General features: G+C 42.3%; 1 protein-coding gene across 20 annotated transcripts in view; it reads left to right on the forward strand.

Annotated features, from left to right (window-relative positions):
• Nucleotides 1–18882, forward strand: part of DNAH9 (dynein axonemal heavy chain 9) — a 330145-nt gene that overhangs the window by 47077 nt on the left and 264186 nt on the right. For 18 of the 20 annotated variants that reach the window (XR_014821870.1, XR_002337369.2, XR_014821872.1 and 15 more), the window contains exons 13-17: nucleotides 1679–1934; nucleotides 2913–3154; nucleotides 9132–9267; nucleotides 11530–11726; nucleotides 11824–12248. Coding sequence is in view for 11 of the 20 variants with exons in the window: in XM_084986157.1 (XP_084842283.1) it covers nucleotides 1679–1934; nucleotides 2913–3154; nucleotides 9132–9267; nucleotides 11530–11726; nucleotides 11824–12248 (1256 nt within the window). In the remaining 9 variants the exon portion in view is untranslated. Of the gene's footprint in view, nucleotides 1–1678; nucleotides 1935–2912; nucleotides 3155–9131; nucleotides 9268–11529; nucleotides 11727–11823; nucleotides 12249–18882 lie in introns of those variants that run through there. The other 2 variants (XM_084986166.1, XM_084986165.1) reach the window with 2 other exon arrangements.

Below are 18882 nucleotides of genomic sequence, written 5' to 3' on the forward strand. Positions count from 1 at the left end.
TTGAGCTCCAGTCCTTCTATTCCGCCATCTTAATCCTGTCCTCTGTGTAATAAATCACATTTTTTTCTTCTTTAGTTGGATATAAAATACTAGTGAATTTTATTATCAATGGCATCTTACAGTGGATAAAATTTAGTGTAAATAATGCTACAATAAACATCTTTAGTTACTGTTGCAAGTATTTTTAAGTATTTCTTTGAGATAAATGCCTAAAAGGGGATTGCTGCACTAAAGGGTGCTCATATTTTGAGACTTTTAGTGTATATTATCAATTTTGTCTTCAGAAAGATGGCATTCCCCTGCAAGGAAGATATCATTCATTGCTTTATATCACTTCCAACCTGTTGAATAAAAAAAATGTAATATATCAATGTTGATTTAATTTGCATTCATTTAACTACTAGTAAGTAGAGGTTTTTCATGTGTTCATTGGCTATTTATCTTTCCTCTTCTGTGAATTGCTTGTTCATATCCTTTGCCCACTTTTGAGTGAAAGTGCCCTCTTTTTCTGTGAATTTGTCAGACTATTTGGAAAATATTTGTCAGATATTAAGAAATCTGCTGCACATATTTTTACCAGTTGAAGTGTGGCATTTTATTATGTGTATAATATTTTATACATATAAATTTTAGCTTTTATTTGCAGTTGTACATTTGGAATAGCCTTCTCTACTCCAATAGTATATAAATAGCCCATGTTTTATCATTTTTTTGTTTTAATTTTTTACATTTACATTTTTAACATCTGTCCTGAGGTTATTACAAGATAAACTTGGAGGCTGAGATAATTTCCCCACTAAACAATTAGCATTTGTCTTAATCCCGAGTAGGGTTGTTTGGGCAGCCGTGAAGTGGAAACAGAGCTGAGAGCCCAGGGGTCTTGATGTGGAGGTGGGGGGTGAGAGTGGAGGGGCGTAGGGAGAACCTGTGGCTTGGTATGTGTTTTGTCGCGTGTACCTGTGTACATCCGTCCTCCCAGTTTCAGAGATAACAAGATACATAAGCAAGCGATAAAGAACAGCATGCCTGGAAACCTGGCCAGAGGCCTCCCTGTTTTTCTCACGGGACCATATCTGCTTGGCTCTTTCCTTCTGTGTTTGCCACTAAACTCAGGGTCCAAGAGAAGATCAGAGAGACCTGTGTGACTTCTATTTCCTGACTTCCTAGAATATGAAAGCACAGAGACATGCCAGAAATTAAGAGATATTTCAGATGATTATATTTAACAATTAAAGTGCCTGTGACTATGTGTCTGACCTCATTGGGAAGGCACACCAGAAGTCTGAATTTGAGGCTTCTCATGCATGTGAGTGTCCAGGCCAGGTGATTCTCCTTCCCATCTCCACCCTCCATGCAACCTGGCTCAGCAATCATCCACGTGCCCAAAAATACCAAGGCAGAGCCCTCCCCTCCTATCACTTTGTCTTCTTTCTCGGGTTTTCCCTTCCTTGCTCTTTGTAATTTACAGTTTCAGTAAACCCTGGTGCATTCTCATCATCTTCCTTTTGCCTAATACTCAATTTCCCTTCTCAGAGACCAGATTTAAGGCACTGGTACATTCAGGAATGCAGAGGGGACCCGGAAGGCCTTTGGGCCCCGGGTTTGTCTAGTTCTGACCGATCCTGCTGCCCTTTGCTGCTACTGAACTACAGCCACTTATGTCGTTTCTTTTCTCCAGCTGCTTTCTGTGCTGAAAGAAATGAGTTATCTTCAACCCCAGCAGATGAAGTACATCCCCAAGACAGCAGCAGCCATGTTCTCCTCCAGAGAATTCTATCGGCAGCTTGTGGCTAATTTGGAGTTGATGGCAAATTGGTACAACAAGGTTATGACAACTCTGCTAGAGGTGGAACTTCCATTAGTGGAGAAAGAGCTACAAAATATTGATCTCTGCCTGAAAGCTGCAGAGGAGACTCTAAACTGGAAAACAGAAGGTAACAGGGCACTACCAGCATCTGGGGAAAAGGTGGAGAGTCAAGAGTCTAATAAAGTTGGTAGAACCTCACTTTATCCTCCGGTTAACCTGATTTGGGCTTGAGGCAGACGTCTGTCCTTTCTGCTGCATATCCCAAGGAGAGAGACTAAGAGGGCTGCCGTGCCTCTTCTGACAGCTCTCTGGCGTTGGGAGCTTTAAAAATATTTGCAGCCATGCTCTGAGGAGTTTGCATGAGGTCTCCTACAGCCTCCAGCATACAGTGGATACTCCTTGGTGGAGTATTTTTACTATATTTTTTCATTGTTACTTACTTTTCTCAACTAGACCGCAAACATTTTAAATGCGGGAACTATGCCTTTCCTTCTCTTGCATCCTCCAGTTCAAGTCAATGAACCTTCATTTATTGGTTAACATGTGCAGGGCGCCATGTGTGGGACTGTGGGGAAACTGTGAGGTGTGAGATGTAGGGGGTGTGACCCCTACTCTCAAAGAACTCCCAGCCGGGGTCTGTAACAAGGGTCATGGTAATGAGTGTCTTTTTGGTACAGCTAGCAAGGAAAATGCTCAGGTGATTACTGACTAACCTGGGCCAAAAAGTCTTAGAAAACCCAAAAGTAAGGAGTTCCTGTCTTGGCTCAGTGATATCTAGCCCGACTAGGATCCATGAGGATGCAGGTTCAATCCCTAGCCTTGTTCAGAAGCTTCAGAATCTAGAGTTGCCATGAGCTCATGAAAACATGGCTCAGATCTCACATTGCTGCGGCTGTGGCTTAGGCCGGCAGCTGTAGCTCTAATTCGACCCCTAGCCTGGGAACCTCCACATGCTGCCAGTGCAGCCCTAAAAAAATAAATAAATAAAGCAAAAGTAAATAAATAAGCAACCCAGAAGTATTAAATTCCTATCTTTCATAGCAACTAGACCTTTAGCTATACCATTGTAAACTATTTAAATTAATTCTGTTTCTTTTGGGAGCAGGCATTTGGGATTATGTCATTCACATCACCGATAGTATTCATGATCTTGAACAAAGAATTCAGAAAACAAAAGACAATGTGGAAGAGATTCAAAACATCATGAAATCATGGGTGTCACCAATATTTAAAAGAAAAGATGGGAAAAAGGAATGTCTTCTTTCAATGGATGATCAGAGTGATCAAATGGAAAAATATTACAGCCTCATCAAAGAATCTGGCCTTAAGATTCATGCCCTTGTACAGGTAATACCCAGCCTCTCAGACACACACACCACCAGTACAGCGAAAACATCAAGAAGTGTGTGGGTTCAAGAAGAGATTTGGAAATTAGAACAATCGATAGATGCTGTGTCTTCTGCAGTCAAGGATAGAAGTTAATGTGGTAGCAGAAGAGCTAAAACTAATAGATGGGGAGAATGCAAAGTCACATTCTGGTATCGGTGTGTCAAAGTTAATACTGTCTTTATAGTGATACCACTTAGATGTCATGTGACTTAAGTCCTGCAGAAAACCCAGGGGGGTAGAAGGAGATACCAAGGACAGAATTATGTATTGCACTAACCACCACCTCAAACTAACTCATCCATACAACCTAGTGTGACCCTCCAGCATCATCATAGCCTTGCTCTACAGAGCCTGGAGAGATGCAGGATGACCGTGGTGTCCCTGACTGCATTTGACAAAGAGAAGGAAAAATGCCGAATGCTGCACTTCATGCAGAAAGGCTCTGCTTCACATTGTGATCAGGGCAAATTCGTGTCTCATCATCCAAGATTGGATAAGGGAAAAGAGCTATAAATGGCCACCAGCTCCAGCCCTAATAAAGTAATGCTGGGGCAGTTCTGATGGGTTGATCTCATGCACAGAGCCAGTAATGAATCACAGTTGGGTGACTTGTGGTTTAAGCCCAATGAAATGTACTTTTGATCTTTTAAATTTTCTTTATCTGTTTTCTAGTTTATCAATTTCTGTTCTTCATTACTTCTTTCTTTCTAGTTAATTTACAGTTAATCTGCTTATCCTTTTGTCTAGCCTGTAAGGGTAGAAACTTATAGAGTATTGATTTTAAGCCTTCCTTCCTTCCTAATACAAGGATTTTTACCACTTTCCTTATACAGGGTGGTATAAATTTTCCCTTTAGCAGTGCTTTAGTTGCATTCCACAAATTTGATCTGCCTCATTTTCGTTATCATGCACTTTTAAATTTTTTTCTCTTGTGATTTGTTCTTTAACTTGGTAGTTGTTGAGAAGTATATTGTTTAATTTCCATATATTTGGGGCTTCTCTGGATAGCATAATGTAATTGATATTTAATTCCATGATAGGCAGAGAAAATACTCTGTAAGATTTCAGTTGTTGAAAATTCATTAGCCTTGTTCTGTGACCTAGAGTATGGTCTATCTTATTGGCTATTCCTTGTGCAGTTGACAATATGTTTATTCTTCCATTGTTGGGTGTTGTGTTCTGTAATTGTCAATTAGTTCGAAGTGGTTGGTATTATTATTCAGATTGCCTATATAATTTCTCAAGTTTTTTTGGCTACTTGTTCTACCATTTACTGAAGCTAGAGGGCTAAGAAAATTTCCACCTATGATTCTGAATTTGTCTGTTTAATCCTTTGCTTCTGTTAGATTTTTCATCAAGTATTTGAAGCTCTATTAATAGATACAAACACATTTTTTTTTGGTCTTTTTGTCTTTTTAGGGCCACACCTGTGGCATATGGAAGTTCCCAGGCTAGGGATCTAATTGGAGTACAGCTGCCTGCCTACACCAGAACCACAGCAACACCAGATCTGAGCCACATCTGTGACCTACACCACAGCTCACGGCAACACCGGATTCTTAACCCAGTGAGCGAGGCCAGGAATCAAACCTGCAACTTCATGGTTCCTAGTCGGATTCATTTCTGCTGCACCACGACGGGAACTCCCACAAACACATTTATAATTACTAGAACTTTCTGACAAATTGGCCATTTTATCACTATGAAATTATTTTTATTTCTAGTAATATTCCTTTTTCTTGAAGTCTATTTTTTTCTAATAATACTATTGCCTTTTCTTTTAGATTCACTGTTCCTACTTTCTGCATTGTTCATCTCTTTCCACCCTTTTATATTCAACCTATTTGCTTATTTGGATTCAAATTCCCCCTTATAGATAGCATATAGTAGAAACTCTTCTACATCTAGTGACTCTACCTGGTAATTAGAATAGTTCCTATTACACCTAATGTAATTATTGATATGGTTGAATTTAGTGTCACTATTTTGCTATTCGTTTTCTAGCTGCTTCACCTCTTTTTTGTTTGTAGCTCTTCCTTTCCCACCTTATTGTTACTAACTGTATCGTTTCTAGAATTCTACTTTGATTTCTCAGTTGGCCTTCAGCTTTACCTTGTTGCTTTCCATTTGTGCTGATGGTTTTAGGTTTCAGAACTGATGGAAATAATCACAGTCTACTTAGTTTTCTCATGAAATATAGGAACATGACAACAGTTCAGACTGCACAGTCATCTTTTGTAGTGTTGGTGTGTGTGTGTTTGTGTGTAAAATATACCCCACAGTAGAGTATTACAATTTTTGTATAAAAAACTTCAGAGAAAATATTAATAGTGTTGTATTTCCCCATGTATTCACCTTTTTAGGGCTCATTTTTTTCCTTTCTGTAGAACTGAGTTACCATCTCTTCAGCCAGAAGAATTGCCTTTAGTATTTCTTGCATTTCAGGTCTGCTATTGACATGGTCTCAGTTTTTGTTTATCTGAAAATGTCCTTATTTCACCTTTGTTCTTGAAGGAGATGTCATAGAATATAAAAATCTGTGTAGACAGTCCTGTTTTTCTTTTAGAAGTCATTTCATTGTCTTCTGCCCTCCAAGGTTTCTGTTGGGAAGCCAGTCGTAATGTTTTGTTCCTCTACATGTAATGTATTATTATTTTTTTAATTTATTTTATTTTATTTTTTACCAGTTTATTTTTTATCTTTATTTTTTTTTACAGAATAAAATACATACATTTATTTATTTATTTACTTACTTACTTACTTATTTTATCTTTTCTAGATGTAGGCTTCCTGATGGGAGGGGCTGATGCCTGCCCACTGGTGGGTGGAGCGATTCTAATCCCTCTGGTGGGTGGGGCTTAGTCTCTGGATGGGATCAGAGGCAGCTGTGTGCCTGAGGGGGTCTTTAGGCGCCTGTTTACTGAGGGGCAGGGCTGTGATCCCACCTGGGTTGTTGTTTGCCCTGGGGCTTCTCAGCCCTGCCTGGTGGGTGGGGCCAGATTTTCCCAAAATGGCCCCCTCCAGAGAAAGGCAGCTGCTGAATATTCCCGAGAGCTTTGCCTTCAATGTCCTGCCCTCACAACAAGCCACATTCACCCCTATTTTCCCAGGATGTCCTCCAAGAACTGCAGTCAGGTTTGACCCAGATTCCTATGGAGACCTCACTCTGCCCTGGGACCCAGTGCACGTGAAATTCCGTGTGCGCCTTTTCAGAATGGGGTCTCCATTTCCCCCAGTCCCATGGAGCTCCTGCACACAAGCCCCACTGGCCTTCAATGCCAGATGCTCCAGGGGCTCTTTCTCCCAGTGCCGGATCCCCACACATGAGAGTTTGATGTGTGGCTCAGAACTCTCACTCCTGTGAGTGAGTCTCTGTGAAACAGTTAGTTTCCAGTCTGTGGGGCTTCCCACCCGGGAGGTGTGGGGTTGTTTATATCGTGAAATCGGCCCCCCTACCTCTTGATGTGTCCTCCTCTTTGTCTTCTGGAGTAGGGTGTCTTTTTTTAAGGTTTCTGGTCCATTTGTTTGAAGATTGCTCAGCCTTTAGTTGTCTTTTGTTGTTTTTAGGAGAGAAGTTGAGCTCCAGTCCTTCTATTCTGCCATCTTAATCCTCTCTCCGTGATGTATTATTTTTATCAGGGTGCTTTTAATAGATTATTTTAAAATAAATTCTATGTATTTTTTTCCATTAAACTGTGATGTGCCTAAATAAGTTTTCTTTATATTCAGCCTGCTTGGAGTTTGTTGAATTTCCGAATCTATTTTTCATCAACTTAGGTGACTTTTAAAACAAATTATAACGTTCTTGATGGCTAATTCTAACATTTATTTTATTTTATGAGTCTTTTTTAATGTGAAGGAAGTTTATTTTTGTCTCATATAAAATAAGTCTAAGGAATAGACGTTCCAGGATTGGTATGGCAGCTATTTTCTGAGTCTGTTCTTAGTGATTATTTTCTCTCTTGGTGAAATGTCACATTTTCCTGCTTCTTTGCATGTCTAGTAATTTTTTATTATGTCCTAGTCATGTTGGATGCCACTTTAGAATCTAGCTGTTATTTCCCTTGAAGAGTTTGTGCTTTTGCTTTGCTAGGCAGTTAAGTGACTGGTGGGTCAGCTTGGTGCTGCTGAAGCTTTATTTTAAGCTTTGTTAGAGATAATCCAAAGAGGACTCACTCTAGAATAGAGCTCCAGTACTAAAGCACTGCATTTCTGGGGTCTCAGCTGAAGTCTTGGGTTATCTGTGAGGTATTGTCATTATTTATGATAGAACACTACCATCTTCCAGCACTGTCTGACCTTCATAATCTCCCTTCAGCCTAGAGCCCCTAGGAACTATTCTCAGCTGGGTCTTGCAGAGTCTTTCCCTGAATATGTACAGCTTTATACTCAATCGGAGACTCAGCAGCACTCAGCAACCTCAGCTATCTTAAACGCCAGGTTTTGTCTTTTCTGCCCACCAGGAAGGATGCTCTAATTGAGGTTGAGGTCCACTGCCCTATGCACTGGTTTGGAAAGTGCCTCTAGGTAGAAAGCCAGGTGGTTGTGAAGCTCACCTTAAGTATTTCCCTTCTCTTAAGGATCACATCTTGTACTTTATCCACTTACCTAAAATAAGTATTTCTTGTGTCCAGTTCTATAGTTGTTTATAGCAAAATAGCAAGTTTGGTCTTATTCCTTGATCTTGGCTAGGGCCAGAAACCTGAACTTATTTCTTCTTAGTTTACAGAAAATTCCAACATTTTTGCTCCTTGTCCCACAGTAGATTTGAGGTACCAAGGTGAAAGCTATAGATAGCTATATTGATAGGGTGACAATAGGAAAGAGATAGAGCAACTGTACAAGGCAGTTACAAAAGCTAAAAATTTTTAAGTATAGAAGTAAACAGACATACACATCTTCATAACACCTAAGAGCAATTCTGTATTGTCACTGTGTTGTGATTTGCACGATGATGGACTTTCATTAAATCTTTAATCTATGTAGGAAGGAGTCGTGTAGGTAATGCATTTTAGAAATTTTAGAGTTTTGACATTTAGAGCAGAATGATGAGTTTTTTTTTTTTTTTTAATTTGGGGAATTTATAACATGGCAGTGTTTCCTAATGGGGTGTGAGTCACCTAGAAAATTTACTTTTGCAAAGTAATAGCCACTTTCTTTGAAGATACGAGATAAATGGAAAGTTGCTATAAAAATCTGAATGATGAAAATGATGTCTGTACCTGCCAGACCACCAGGTCAGGGACCATACCATGTAAGAGGAGGGAAGGAGTCTGTGCGTTTATTCCTGTGGGTGCATTTTCTAAGTCAGAATAACAAGGGGTTTTGGTTAACATTAAACATCATCAACAAAACACTCCAGCTCATTTCTAAGGATTGTACGGGAAATACTTGCCTGAACTTCAGATTTTTTTTAAGTCTTGAATTATAATGCCCTATACACTTAGTTTTCCTTTTTCTACCTACCCTAACTTGTGCTCTGATGCAGCTTCCTCCAAAGCCATCAGTGGGCATCTATGAGCATACACTGCATCCATCTGCATCCCTCCTGAGAAGCAGGATGCCTGACCGCATCCTCCTTTCTCAGGGAGAGGCTGAGACACCTCTGTTCCTTCATGGGTTAACTTGGTGTTCCTTTCAAGCAGGGGTTGAAAAAAAGACATAATGCTATTGCACACTTAATAGACAACAGTGTGGTGTAAACATAACTTTTTTAAGCTCTGGAAAACCAAAACCTTTTGTGGACTGTTGCACTATTTGCTTTCTTGCAGTGGTCTGGAAACCAAACCTATAACATCCCTGAGGTCTGCCTGAAATAGAAATTTCCTTAGTGCAATTTTTCTCAATGTGTTGTTTTCATTCCTATTAATGCTGATGAGACCATTCCTTCCGTATTGTTAAACATGGTTTATATCCGTTCTTTTTTATTTTGCAGGAAAATCTGTGTCTTTTTTCAGTAGACCCAACCTCCAGTATCTGGAAAACTTATGTTAACTACATTGATGATATGTTGCTGGATGGATTCTTTCTTGCCATTGAGTGCTCCCTCAAGTACCTCCTGGAAAATACTGGTATTTACTGGCTTATGGATGTGGGTTGTTACTGGGAAGATAACAGTAATAACATCTGTTGAGTTACAGTGAAGTGCAGTTGAGTGCTCTATGACTTTCCCAAAAGGTTGTGAACATTTTGTGAATTATACACAGTAAAATGACAAACGTATTGAGTTTCTAAATTGTCCAAAGATAAGTCTTCTCTCTCTTCAAAACTCAGATGGTAAACCAGGTTCTAAGATAGCGAAACCCATAGCAAAAGCAAAAACATAAAAGCTAATTCAGTCTAAATCAAGCCCAGCGAGAAGTGGCTGAGCTGAGCAGCAGGAAGCACAGTTAATGATGTGGCTTCACCTTGATTTGACTTATGGCCTTGGGAGGGGACATTCCCTGCCTTCAGGCTGGATGTACTCTATCTTCATAGCCTTTTGGGGATGCAGGGAGGTTGTAGCAGCCCATGTAAGTGGAAGAGATAGAAGTTTCTCTGTGTAAAAAGCATCAGACGAGAAGCCTGGGATGAGGTAGCTTTCAAATGGAAAAGGAATGGGAGCTCCAGTCATGGCTCAGTGGTTAGCGAACCTGACTGGCATCCATGAGGACATGGGTTCAATCCCTGACCTTGCTTAGTGGGTTAAGGATCCCACATTGCCGTGAGCTGTGGTGTAGGTTGTAGATGCAGCTCGGATCCTGAGTTGCTGTGGCTCTGGCGTAGGCTGGCAGCTACAGCTCCAATTGGATTCCCTAGCCTGGAACCTCAGGTGCGGCCCTAAAAGGCAAAAAAGACCAAAAAAAAAAAGAAAGAAAAAAAGGAAAATGAATGGTCAGGTGGTAATGGGCATTCTGTGAGGTTGCTGCAAGATAGCAAAAGGCTTTGAATTTATGGTCTATACAGTGGGTTCAGGTGCAGAAAGATTTTATAGTGAGTCTAACCTTGGTTAGTAAGTGATGGGAGGGAAAGGGCAAAAGAGTTCCAGAATAAAGTAGAAGTAAACCTTTCGCATTCTGGTAGATTCTGAGGAGCTTAGCAAGGATGAAGGTGTGATGAGCGTTTAAGACCCTGAGTCCAACCCAAGGAAAGAAAGCAAATGCAGAGTTAAAATAGGTAGGCTGAGACCAGTGTCTGGGTATCCAGTCCATGCAGCAGGCACATGCAGACACGCAGGCTGAGGATGCAGAGAGGGGCAAGGCTGGATACCGCTCAGGTGGGCGACCCCCACCCCCACCCTGGTAGGTGGAATGACTGAGGTCAGAGGCAAAGTCTTTGGCTTCCCGGTGAGAGGTGCTCCAAATCAAGGAGATGCCGCAGCAGGAAATGGGTTCCAGCATAGTCAACAGGGTGGGAGGCCACCTTCTCCAGCCAGGGGCAGGTAACCAGTGTGGCGTGAAACACAGGCTCCAGACTGGAGAACTGGCTCCTTAGGGACCAGTGCCAACTGTGCTCATCACAGTGACTGGCCAGACCTCTGATGTTGGAGGTGGGGGGTCCTCGTCGCTCAGCCCTCCTCTACAGGTATGCAACAGTCTCTGAACTATTTTTTCCAGTCAAAAAAAAAAAATGAAAATAAGAGTTATTTTTTAAAAAATTTTAAGCATTTATCTTGTACTTGGAACATTTTGTTCCATATTACATTTTGATTTATATTTAGCAAGGCAAGTTAGTCTAGCAAGCAGTCAGAGGTTTGTTAGTTATTTATACTGTTTTTAAAATTTTTATCACTACAGGACTACAGAATTAAAATAAGTCCTGTTTTTACAGAAAAGGAGCAAAACAGGCAGGGTTGTGACTTCTATTTTTTTCATGCCTGAATAGCCTTGGACAAGTGCATCCTTGTTCCCCTAGTGGCTGTCAGTGGAATTGCCTGGTTTGTGCCCAGGAAGAAGTCAGCTGCTTCCAAGAAATTGCCTTTACAAAAGCAACCTCTTCTCAACCAGAGGCTGTACTGTCCCCCGGGAGGCATTTGGGAACATGCAAGGGGACTGGCTTGGGTTCATCAGTCACTGGGATGTGCTCTCTGTGGACCAGGAGAGTAAAGGTCCTGCAGTGCCCGGGACAGCCCTGCAGAAGAATTAGTGTACTCAGAATGTCACTGGTTCCCTGCTGATAAACTCTGCAGGGCTGTCGCCCTTGCCTTTCTGGGGTGTCAGCAGATTTTACATTTCCATTTTCTTATACCCAAACAGCTCACCTAAAGGAAAGAAATGCCCTGAGTGCTTTTAAAACAGCATCGCACTCTGTTTTACCCATTCTCCTTTGTTTTGCTGGTGGTCCTTGTTTTTCAGAGTGTAACGCAGGACTCACCCCGATATTTGAAGCACAGCTGAGCTTAGCCATCCCAGAATTGGTGTTCTGTCCATCTCTGGAGTCTGGAGCGAAGGGTGGCCTCTATGACATTGTTGATGGTCTTGTCACCAGCGTTTTTAGAATATCGTCCTTGGTGCCGCGGCTTTCCCCTCAAAGCGACTCTCCCCACTATCAGGTATGGGATCTGCAACCATCTTTCCCCCGCCCAGCCAGACCCCGGACCCCCTGTGAAGCGCAGGTGTCACCTGCCCGCTGTTGTCTTGCTCCCTCAGGCTGACCTGGAGGCCATGGCCGGTTTGGCAGGCATGAGGGACCAGCTCATGGAACGGGTCCAGAGCGCGATGGCCCTCTGCTGCACCTACCGGCACGCACTCAGCCAGTATGCCTACCTCTACGTGGAGGACCGGAAGGAGGCACTGGGCCAGTTCCTGTTGTACGGGCACGTCCTCACGGCTGAGGAGTTGGAAGCCCACTCGGAGGACGGCATTCCCGAGAACCCCCCACTCCTCCATCAGTTCAAAGCGCAGATCGACTCCTATGAAAAGCTCCATGAAGATGTGTGCAAGCTGGAGCCCACCAAGGTGTTTGACGGCTGGATGAAGATTGATGTGCGGCCCTTTAAAGCATCTCTGCTGAATGTAATTAAGAAGTGGAGCCTCACGTTCAAACAGCATCTCGTGGACTACGTCACTCACAGGTAATGTGGTCCTTCTAGCTTGCTTCCAGCTTCCCGGGCTGTGGGGAACCACGGTGTTGTTAATCTTTTTTACGTTTTCCTCCATAGGTTCATTGGTTAAATTAAAAATTAAAACAGCTAGTTGAAGGTTCCAGGCTTCTGGACACCAGCAGTAACTCTAGCCCTGCCCTCTCCTTTTTGTTTCATTTTCCATTTGGTGCCCAGTGTGTGGAAGGCACTCAGTAAGTGGTAAATAATGTTCGATACAGTAATAGAAGATCTAAGTGCCCTTTACAACTCTGACTGTGAAATCTCTTTAAGCCCGAGAAGGAGAGGGGGTCTAATGGACCTCTTAGATTTTATTTCTCCCACTTACCCCTTGTCTCAGATTACCCAGCTGCGCAAGGTGGAATTCACTCACTCCCCACAGCCCCGATGCCTGTCAGGGATGCGCCCCACAGGCCTGCGAAGCCTGCACTTGCCCAGCTTTAAGACCGAAGAAAGAGAGTCTGGAATCAGCGACATCAGTGGTTTAATGGATGGGGGATCTCACACATCTGAAGCAAGGTCCTGGAGCAACACCCCACTGTGTGTGATGGACAGTGGGCAGGAGGTGGTGGCGGTCTTTCCCCCCAGGGGGAAGAGGAGGTTGCCAGTTATAGGAGAATTATGTCAGGTTGGCTCATTAGTTACCAGGGAAACCAACGGAGGGGCACGTCCCTCTCTCCCCCCTTAATAAGAACAGTTAGCTGGGGACAGGGGCAGGTAGGTAGGAAGGTCAGTCGTGTGAGCGGGCGTAGGTGAAGCGGGCATTGGTCAGGCAAGGGATGTACAGAGAGCACGGGAACAGCCATCTTGGATGGGCCTGACCATGTGACAGATTGGACCTGAAATTCTGTCTGTTCCACTGTGGACCTGGACCCCCATCCCAGCACCAAGTTCTTGAAGCCAGAGCATCAGCCTTAGATAAATAATTGAGTTAACAGTCCCCCAGTCACTTCACCTTAGCCTTGTCCTCCCAGATCTCCCACCCCCGCCCCCCACGGAATCCGCAGGGGTGCCGTGGTCCCTCTGTTCGGTGATCAGCCTTTCGTGCATTAGCAGTGCTGAGTTTGGTGCTGGTTGCACTCACATCAGTGATGTAGAAGGGAGACAGCAAAGTCGAGGTTGCATCTATCTACAGACAAATTCTGAGAGGCTTTGCAAGTTCTCCGCCCTAGGAAACCTGCAGGAAATCACTGCGGGATGTTTCAAACAGGGCTTTTCAAGTGTTCTTTAAGAAGAAACAGCCAGTTTTCCACACTCTTTCCACAGAGACAAGAAAGGGAAGTGATGATGGGTGTTGGGGAGGTGACAGTGATGCCCCTGAGTGGAGTGCTGTTGGGAGGGACAGTTGTTCTGTGATCCCTCTCCACTAGCAGGTCTGTTGCCATAAGCACACTGGGGACATGTTTCAAATGGAGGCTCTATTTCTATTTAGATGTGGCCAGGCCCACGGAGCAGGAGATGCCTGCCATTGAAAAGTTTTTTAGGCTCATGGATCCCACAAGGAGGGCGCCCACCACACCATGCGGGCTGCACGGGGAAGCCCCAGGTCAGTCAGGAGGCAGAGGGAGCAAGGGCAAACATGGGCAGGAGCATTTATTACGCTTCCATGGAGAAGGATGGGGAAGGCAGGGGAAACAGGTTTAGGATCGGCTAGGGTTTTTTGTTTGTTTGTTTTTTTAATAATTTCTGGGGTATAAGGGCTGTCTGGTGTCTGGCCCCAGGACAGGTAGACAGTGGCCCAGGACAGGTAGACAGTGGCCGAGAGTGTGAGAGCCAGATGGAGGAGGTGGTTGGGGATGTGGATTCTGGATGGACTGGCTTGCATATGAAAGGCACACTCAGAGGCAGGTTGTTTACTGTCTCCAGGAACTGGCCAGTCCTGGGAGGTGTAACCCCTCCTGAGTGGGCCGGGCCTCAAATGTCAGTGCATCCAAAATACATGTTGATACAGGGCATAGTGACAGCAGGTGCCACATACCTCTACCAGGTAAGGCTTCCCAGGGTCTAACAGTTGGTTTGACAGGAAAACACGATAGAGCACTTAGAAGGCCTGTGTTCTTCTCTTTGAACCCGTTTCTTGTCTCTGAAAGAGGACAGTTTGACTGGCTTCCTCCAAGGTGCCTTCCAGTTTTATTAGTTGGTGATTCCGTAAACTGACTACTTTGCTCCACTTTGGGAGAATGTCTCATTTTGTTCTCGAAATTAGATAAAATAGAAATAATCAGAATAATTGAAAACATTTGAGTATCTACTATGTGCCTTGTAATTCTATTTCCACCTTCTCTTAGTAAGTGTTTGGATTTATCCCATCTTGTCTTACCTCTTATATTCTTCATTTCCTGTAAAAAAATGTCCAACCTTTTTTTACAAAAAATCGTCTGGTGATATGATTTGTAATAAGACATATATATCTGGTCTTAGTCTCTGTTTCTGGCAAAAGCTCCTAAAACCCTTGTATTTCCTAAGTAATGAGAAGCATAGTGGTCTTTTTTTTGTCATGTTAATGGTGACTTTTGGACTTCACCTTAGGAAGGGAGGTGGTTGCCAGGACACCCAACCGTGTGATTAGAGATTGGAGCTTTCATCCTCACCCCTGACCTCCGGAGAGGGGAGAAGAAATAAGGGTTAAATCAGTCTCCAGTGTCTGATGGCTTATAAATCATACCTGTGTAGTACCATAAAAACCCAAAAGGATGGGGTTTCAAGAGCTTCAGATATTAGTGAATTCATGAGATTCAGAGGAGTGGTGCACTTGGAGAAGGCCTAGAAGCTTCACATCCCCCCACCCGCGTGCAGGCATTGGAATTGATATCAGCCTCCTAGTAGCTACCATAGCAGAATACCACCGACCGGGTGACCTGAACAACACATTTATTTCTCACAATTCTGGAAGCAGGGAGGTCCAAGTTCAAGGTGCCAGCCCATTTGATTCCTGGCCAGACCTCTCTCCTAGCTTGCAGGCATCTGCCATCTCATTGTGTCCTCACATGGCCTTTCCTTGGTACCTATGCAGAGAGAGAGATCCCTCTACCTCTTCGTATAAGGCCACTAATACCTCATGAAGGCCCCACCCTCATGACCTCCTCTAACCCTAATCGCCTCCTCAAAGGCTCCAGCTCCAAATACCATCTAAGGTCCAGCTCAGGCGGGAAGACGTGACCACTCTTCTCAGCCTGGATCCACTTCTGCCTAGCACAGCGCCTGATACTAGAAGGAGGGAGGAAGGGATAGATTGGTGGATGGATGGTTGGATGGATGGATGGATGGATAGAGGGACAGATGGAAGGATGGATAATATAATAGCAGCAAGATTTCTATGAGTTCTGTTATACAGGTATCATGGTATATACACAAGCAAGCATTCCTCTAGGATGTGTACTTAATGGAATTGAACAGAAGTCCCCGTTGTGGCTCAGCAGTAATGAGCCCGACTAGCATCTGTGAGGATGCAGGTTCAATCCCTGGCCTTGCTCAGTGGGTTAAGGACCCAGTGTTGCAGTGAGCTATGGCATAGTTTGCGGATGTGGCTCAGATCCTGTGTTGCTGTGGCTATGGCAGAGGCTTGCAGCTGCAGCTCAAATTTGACCCCTAGCCTGGGAACGTCCATATGCTGCAGGTGCAGCCCTAAAAAAGTAAAAAAAAAAAAAAAATGGAATTGCTGGGTCATATGCCAGCTCTCTCCAAGGTGTGAAAATAGCCCCACATCCTCAACACCTCTTGTTACTGACAAACCGTATAATGCTGGTCATTCTGGTGGGAGTTCAGTGTCATCTCATTGTGATAAATATTTTACATTACTCTATGAACATAGCGGCTCATCTTTTGTGGTTTTGAGTGAGTCATATGTTTCCTCTCCTCTTATTCATGGTTCTTGCCTGTTTTTTTGTTTTCTCGGTTTTGTTTTTTGTTTTTTTTCCTCTATCTTTTCCTTTTTGGTATTTAGAAGTTACTTATATGCTCTATATCTGATTATTTTCTGTTTGTATATATTGCAAATATAATGTATAAAAATAAAGCCACATTGTGGCCTGTCTTCCCACTGCGTTTGTAGTTTATTTTGGTGAACAGTTCATTTTTATGTAGCCACGTGTGTCCATCTTTCCCCTTGTGTTGTCTTCTCCTGTTAAATTAATCCTTTCTTGTCCTCAGATCCTGATGATACTTCTCTGTATGCTCTCCTAAAAGTTTTATAGCTTTATCTTTGGTGTTAAGGAGCTCCTTGTCTGTCACTGCATTAATATGACGCAGTCCTCCTTACTGTAGCTCTGTAATAAATCTTGATATCTGGCAGGGCAAGTCCCCACCTTGTTCAGTTTTGTTAAGAATGTCTCAGCAATTCTCGGCCCTTACTATTTTACATAAATTTTATATCAGTTTGTAGAAGAAAAAAAATCCATTGGGATTTTGATTATATTTGCAGTGACTATAGATCAACGTGTGGAGAATTGTCATCTTTATAGTACTGAGTATTCCTGTCTAGAAACATGCTATCTCTCATTTGTCTTCTTTAATGTCTTTCAATGAAATTTATAATCATTACCTTTAAAATAATTTTCATGTCTTTGTTAAGATTTATTCCTTAATATTTTATTTCCTGGCTCCTAGTATGAATATTTTTAAATCATATTTTCTATGGAAATGAAATTAATTTTTATATATTGATTTTGTATCAAGCAACACAAACTAACTTGTTAATTCTAGTAATTTATCTGTGTACTCGTTGGGGGTTGCTATGTACACAGTCATCATCTACAAATTTATGATAATTTTGTTTCTTCTCAGTCTTTTTTTAAATGAATTTCTTTTCTTTTCTTTCCTTTTTTTTTTTTTGGTCTGCACCCACAGCATATGGAAGTTCCCAGGCTAGGGTCAAATCAGAGCTTCAGCTGCCTGGCCTATGCCACAGCCACAGCCACAGCAATGTGGGATCCCAGCTGTGTCTTCGACCTACGCACCACAGCTCATGGCAGCTCCAGATCCTTAACCCACTGAGTGTGGCCAGGGATCAAACACACGTCTTCATGGATGCTACTCAGGTTCATTACCTCTGAGCCACGATGGGAACTCCCTTTTAATACATTTTATTGCTATTTCTTATCTGAGCACACTAACTAGAACTGTCTGTATAACGTCATATAAAGTGGTGATGACAAGTATCATTGTTTTGTCCCTAATCTTAAAGGGGGTGCTTTCAGCATTTTGTTATGTCGTATACTATTCTGTGAGTTTTTGTGGATTCTCTCCATCTGATTAAAGAAGTTCCTTTCTACTCCTAATTTGTTAAGTGGATTTAGCACACATGGACATAACATTTTATTAAGAGCTTTCTCTAGTTCCATTCAGATAATTCTGTTTTTTTTCCCTTAATGTGTTTAAGTTGTGAATATATTGTTTGAATTCTAATATTGAACCAACGCAGCATTACTGCGATAAGCCCACCAACATGAAATATTGTCTTTTTCATTATGTCCGCTGATGGTTTTGGTTTGCACATGTTTTATATAGCAAAGCACTGATGTATCTGTGTTTGCTGAGACTGGCCTTCAGCGTTTTCCTTTCTGTACTGTCTTTATCTGATCTTGCTCTGTGGTTTTGCTAGTGTCATAAAAAAGGTTAGGAAGTAATCCTTCTTGTTTATTCTCTGTAAGACTGAAATTTTCTGATCCTTGAAAGTTTGATTTAAGTCTCCTTTTGAACCATCTGGCTTGGTATTTGTGGCAAAATTTTTATCTGTAATTTCTTTAATGTTCATAGGAATATTACGGTTTTCTCTTCCTTAGTAAGTTGTATTTTTCTAGGGATGTAACCATTTCACATAAATCTTCAAAGTGTTATGAAATTTACATTATTCTCTTACCTATTTAATCTCTGCAGAATCTATGGATATGTCCCTCATTACATTTCTCTTTACTTCTATTTCGTTTTCTGGCTTCTTTCCTTAATTAATCTTCCAAGAGATTTACAAAGAACTGTCTTATTAAACCAGGGATCCTCTTTATCATAGTTTGATTTCTATTTTGATATTTTTTTCTTTTATGTTCATAATTTCCTTCTACTTTCTTTGGGTTTATTTTCTGTCATTTGGCTAACTTAGAATGGGTGCTCTGCTTATTCATCTTGAGCCCTCTGTCTTTTTTCTGGCCACACCCACAGCACGTGGAAGTTCCCAGGCTAGGGATCAAACGCACACCACAGCAGTGACCTGAGTCATAGCAGTGACAACGCTGGATCCTTAACCTGCTGAGCCACCAGGGAGCTCCCCTCTCTTTTTTAATGTAACACTTAAAGTTATAAATTCCCTTTTAAGTATAGTTTTACCTACATCTCAGAAGACTTAATGTGTAATATTTTCGTTATAATTAAGTTCTAAGATATTTTTAATATCCGTCATACTAGTTACATTTCTGTTATTAATTTCTTTTTTTTTTCTTTTTCTATTTTTTGGTCTTTTTAGGGCTGAACCCACAGCATATGGAGGTTTCCAAGGCTAGGGGACAAGTCAGAGGTGTAGCCACTGATCTCCACCACCACAGCCACAGCAATGTGGGATCCGAGCTGCATCTGTGACCTGCATCACAACTCAAGGCAACGCTGGAACCTTAACCCA

The sequence above is a fragment of the Sus scrofa genome, chromosome 12 (genome assembly GCF_054392235.1).
Source record: "Sus scrofa isolate SSC_HxYL_T2T_F1_AM1 chromosome 12, Sscrofa_HxYL_maternal_Yorkshire_Landrace_v2.0, whole genome shotgun sequence".
NCBI lineage: Eukaryota > Metazoa > Chordata > Mammalia > Artiodactyla > Suidae > Sus > Sus scrofa.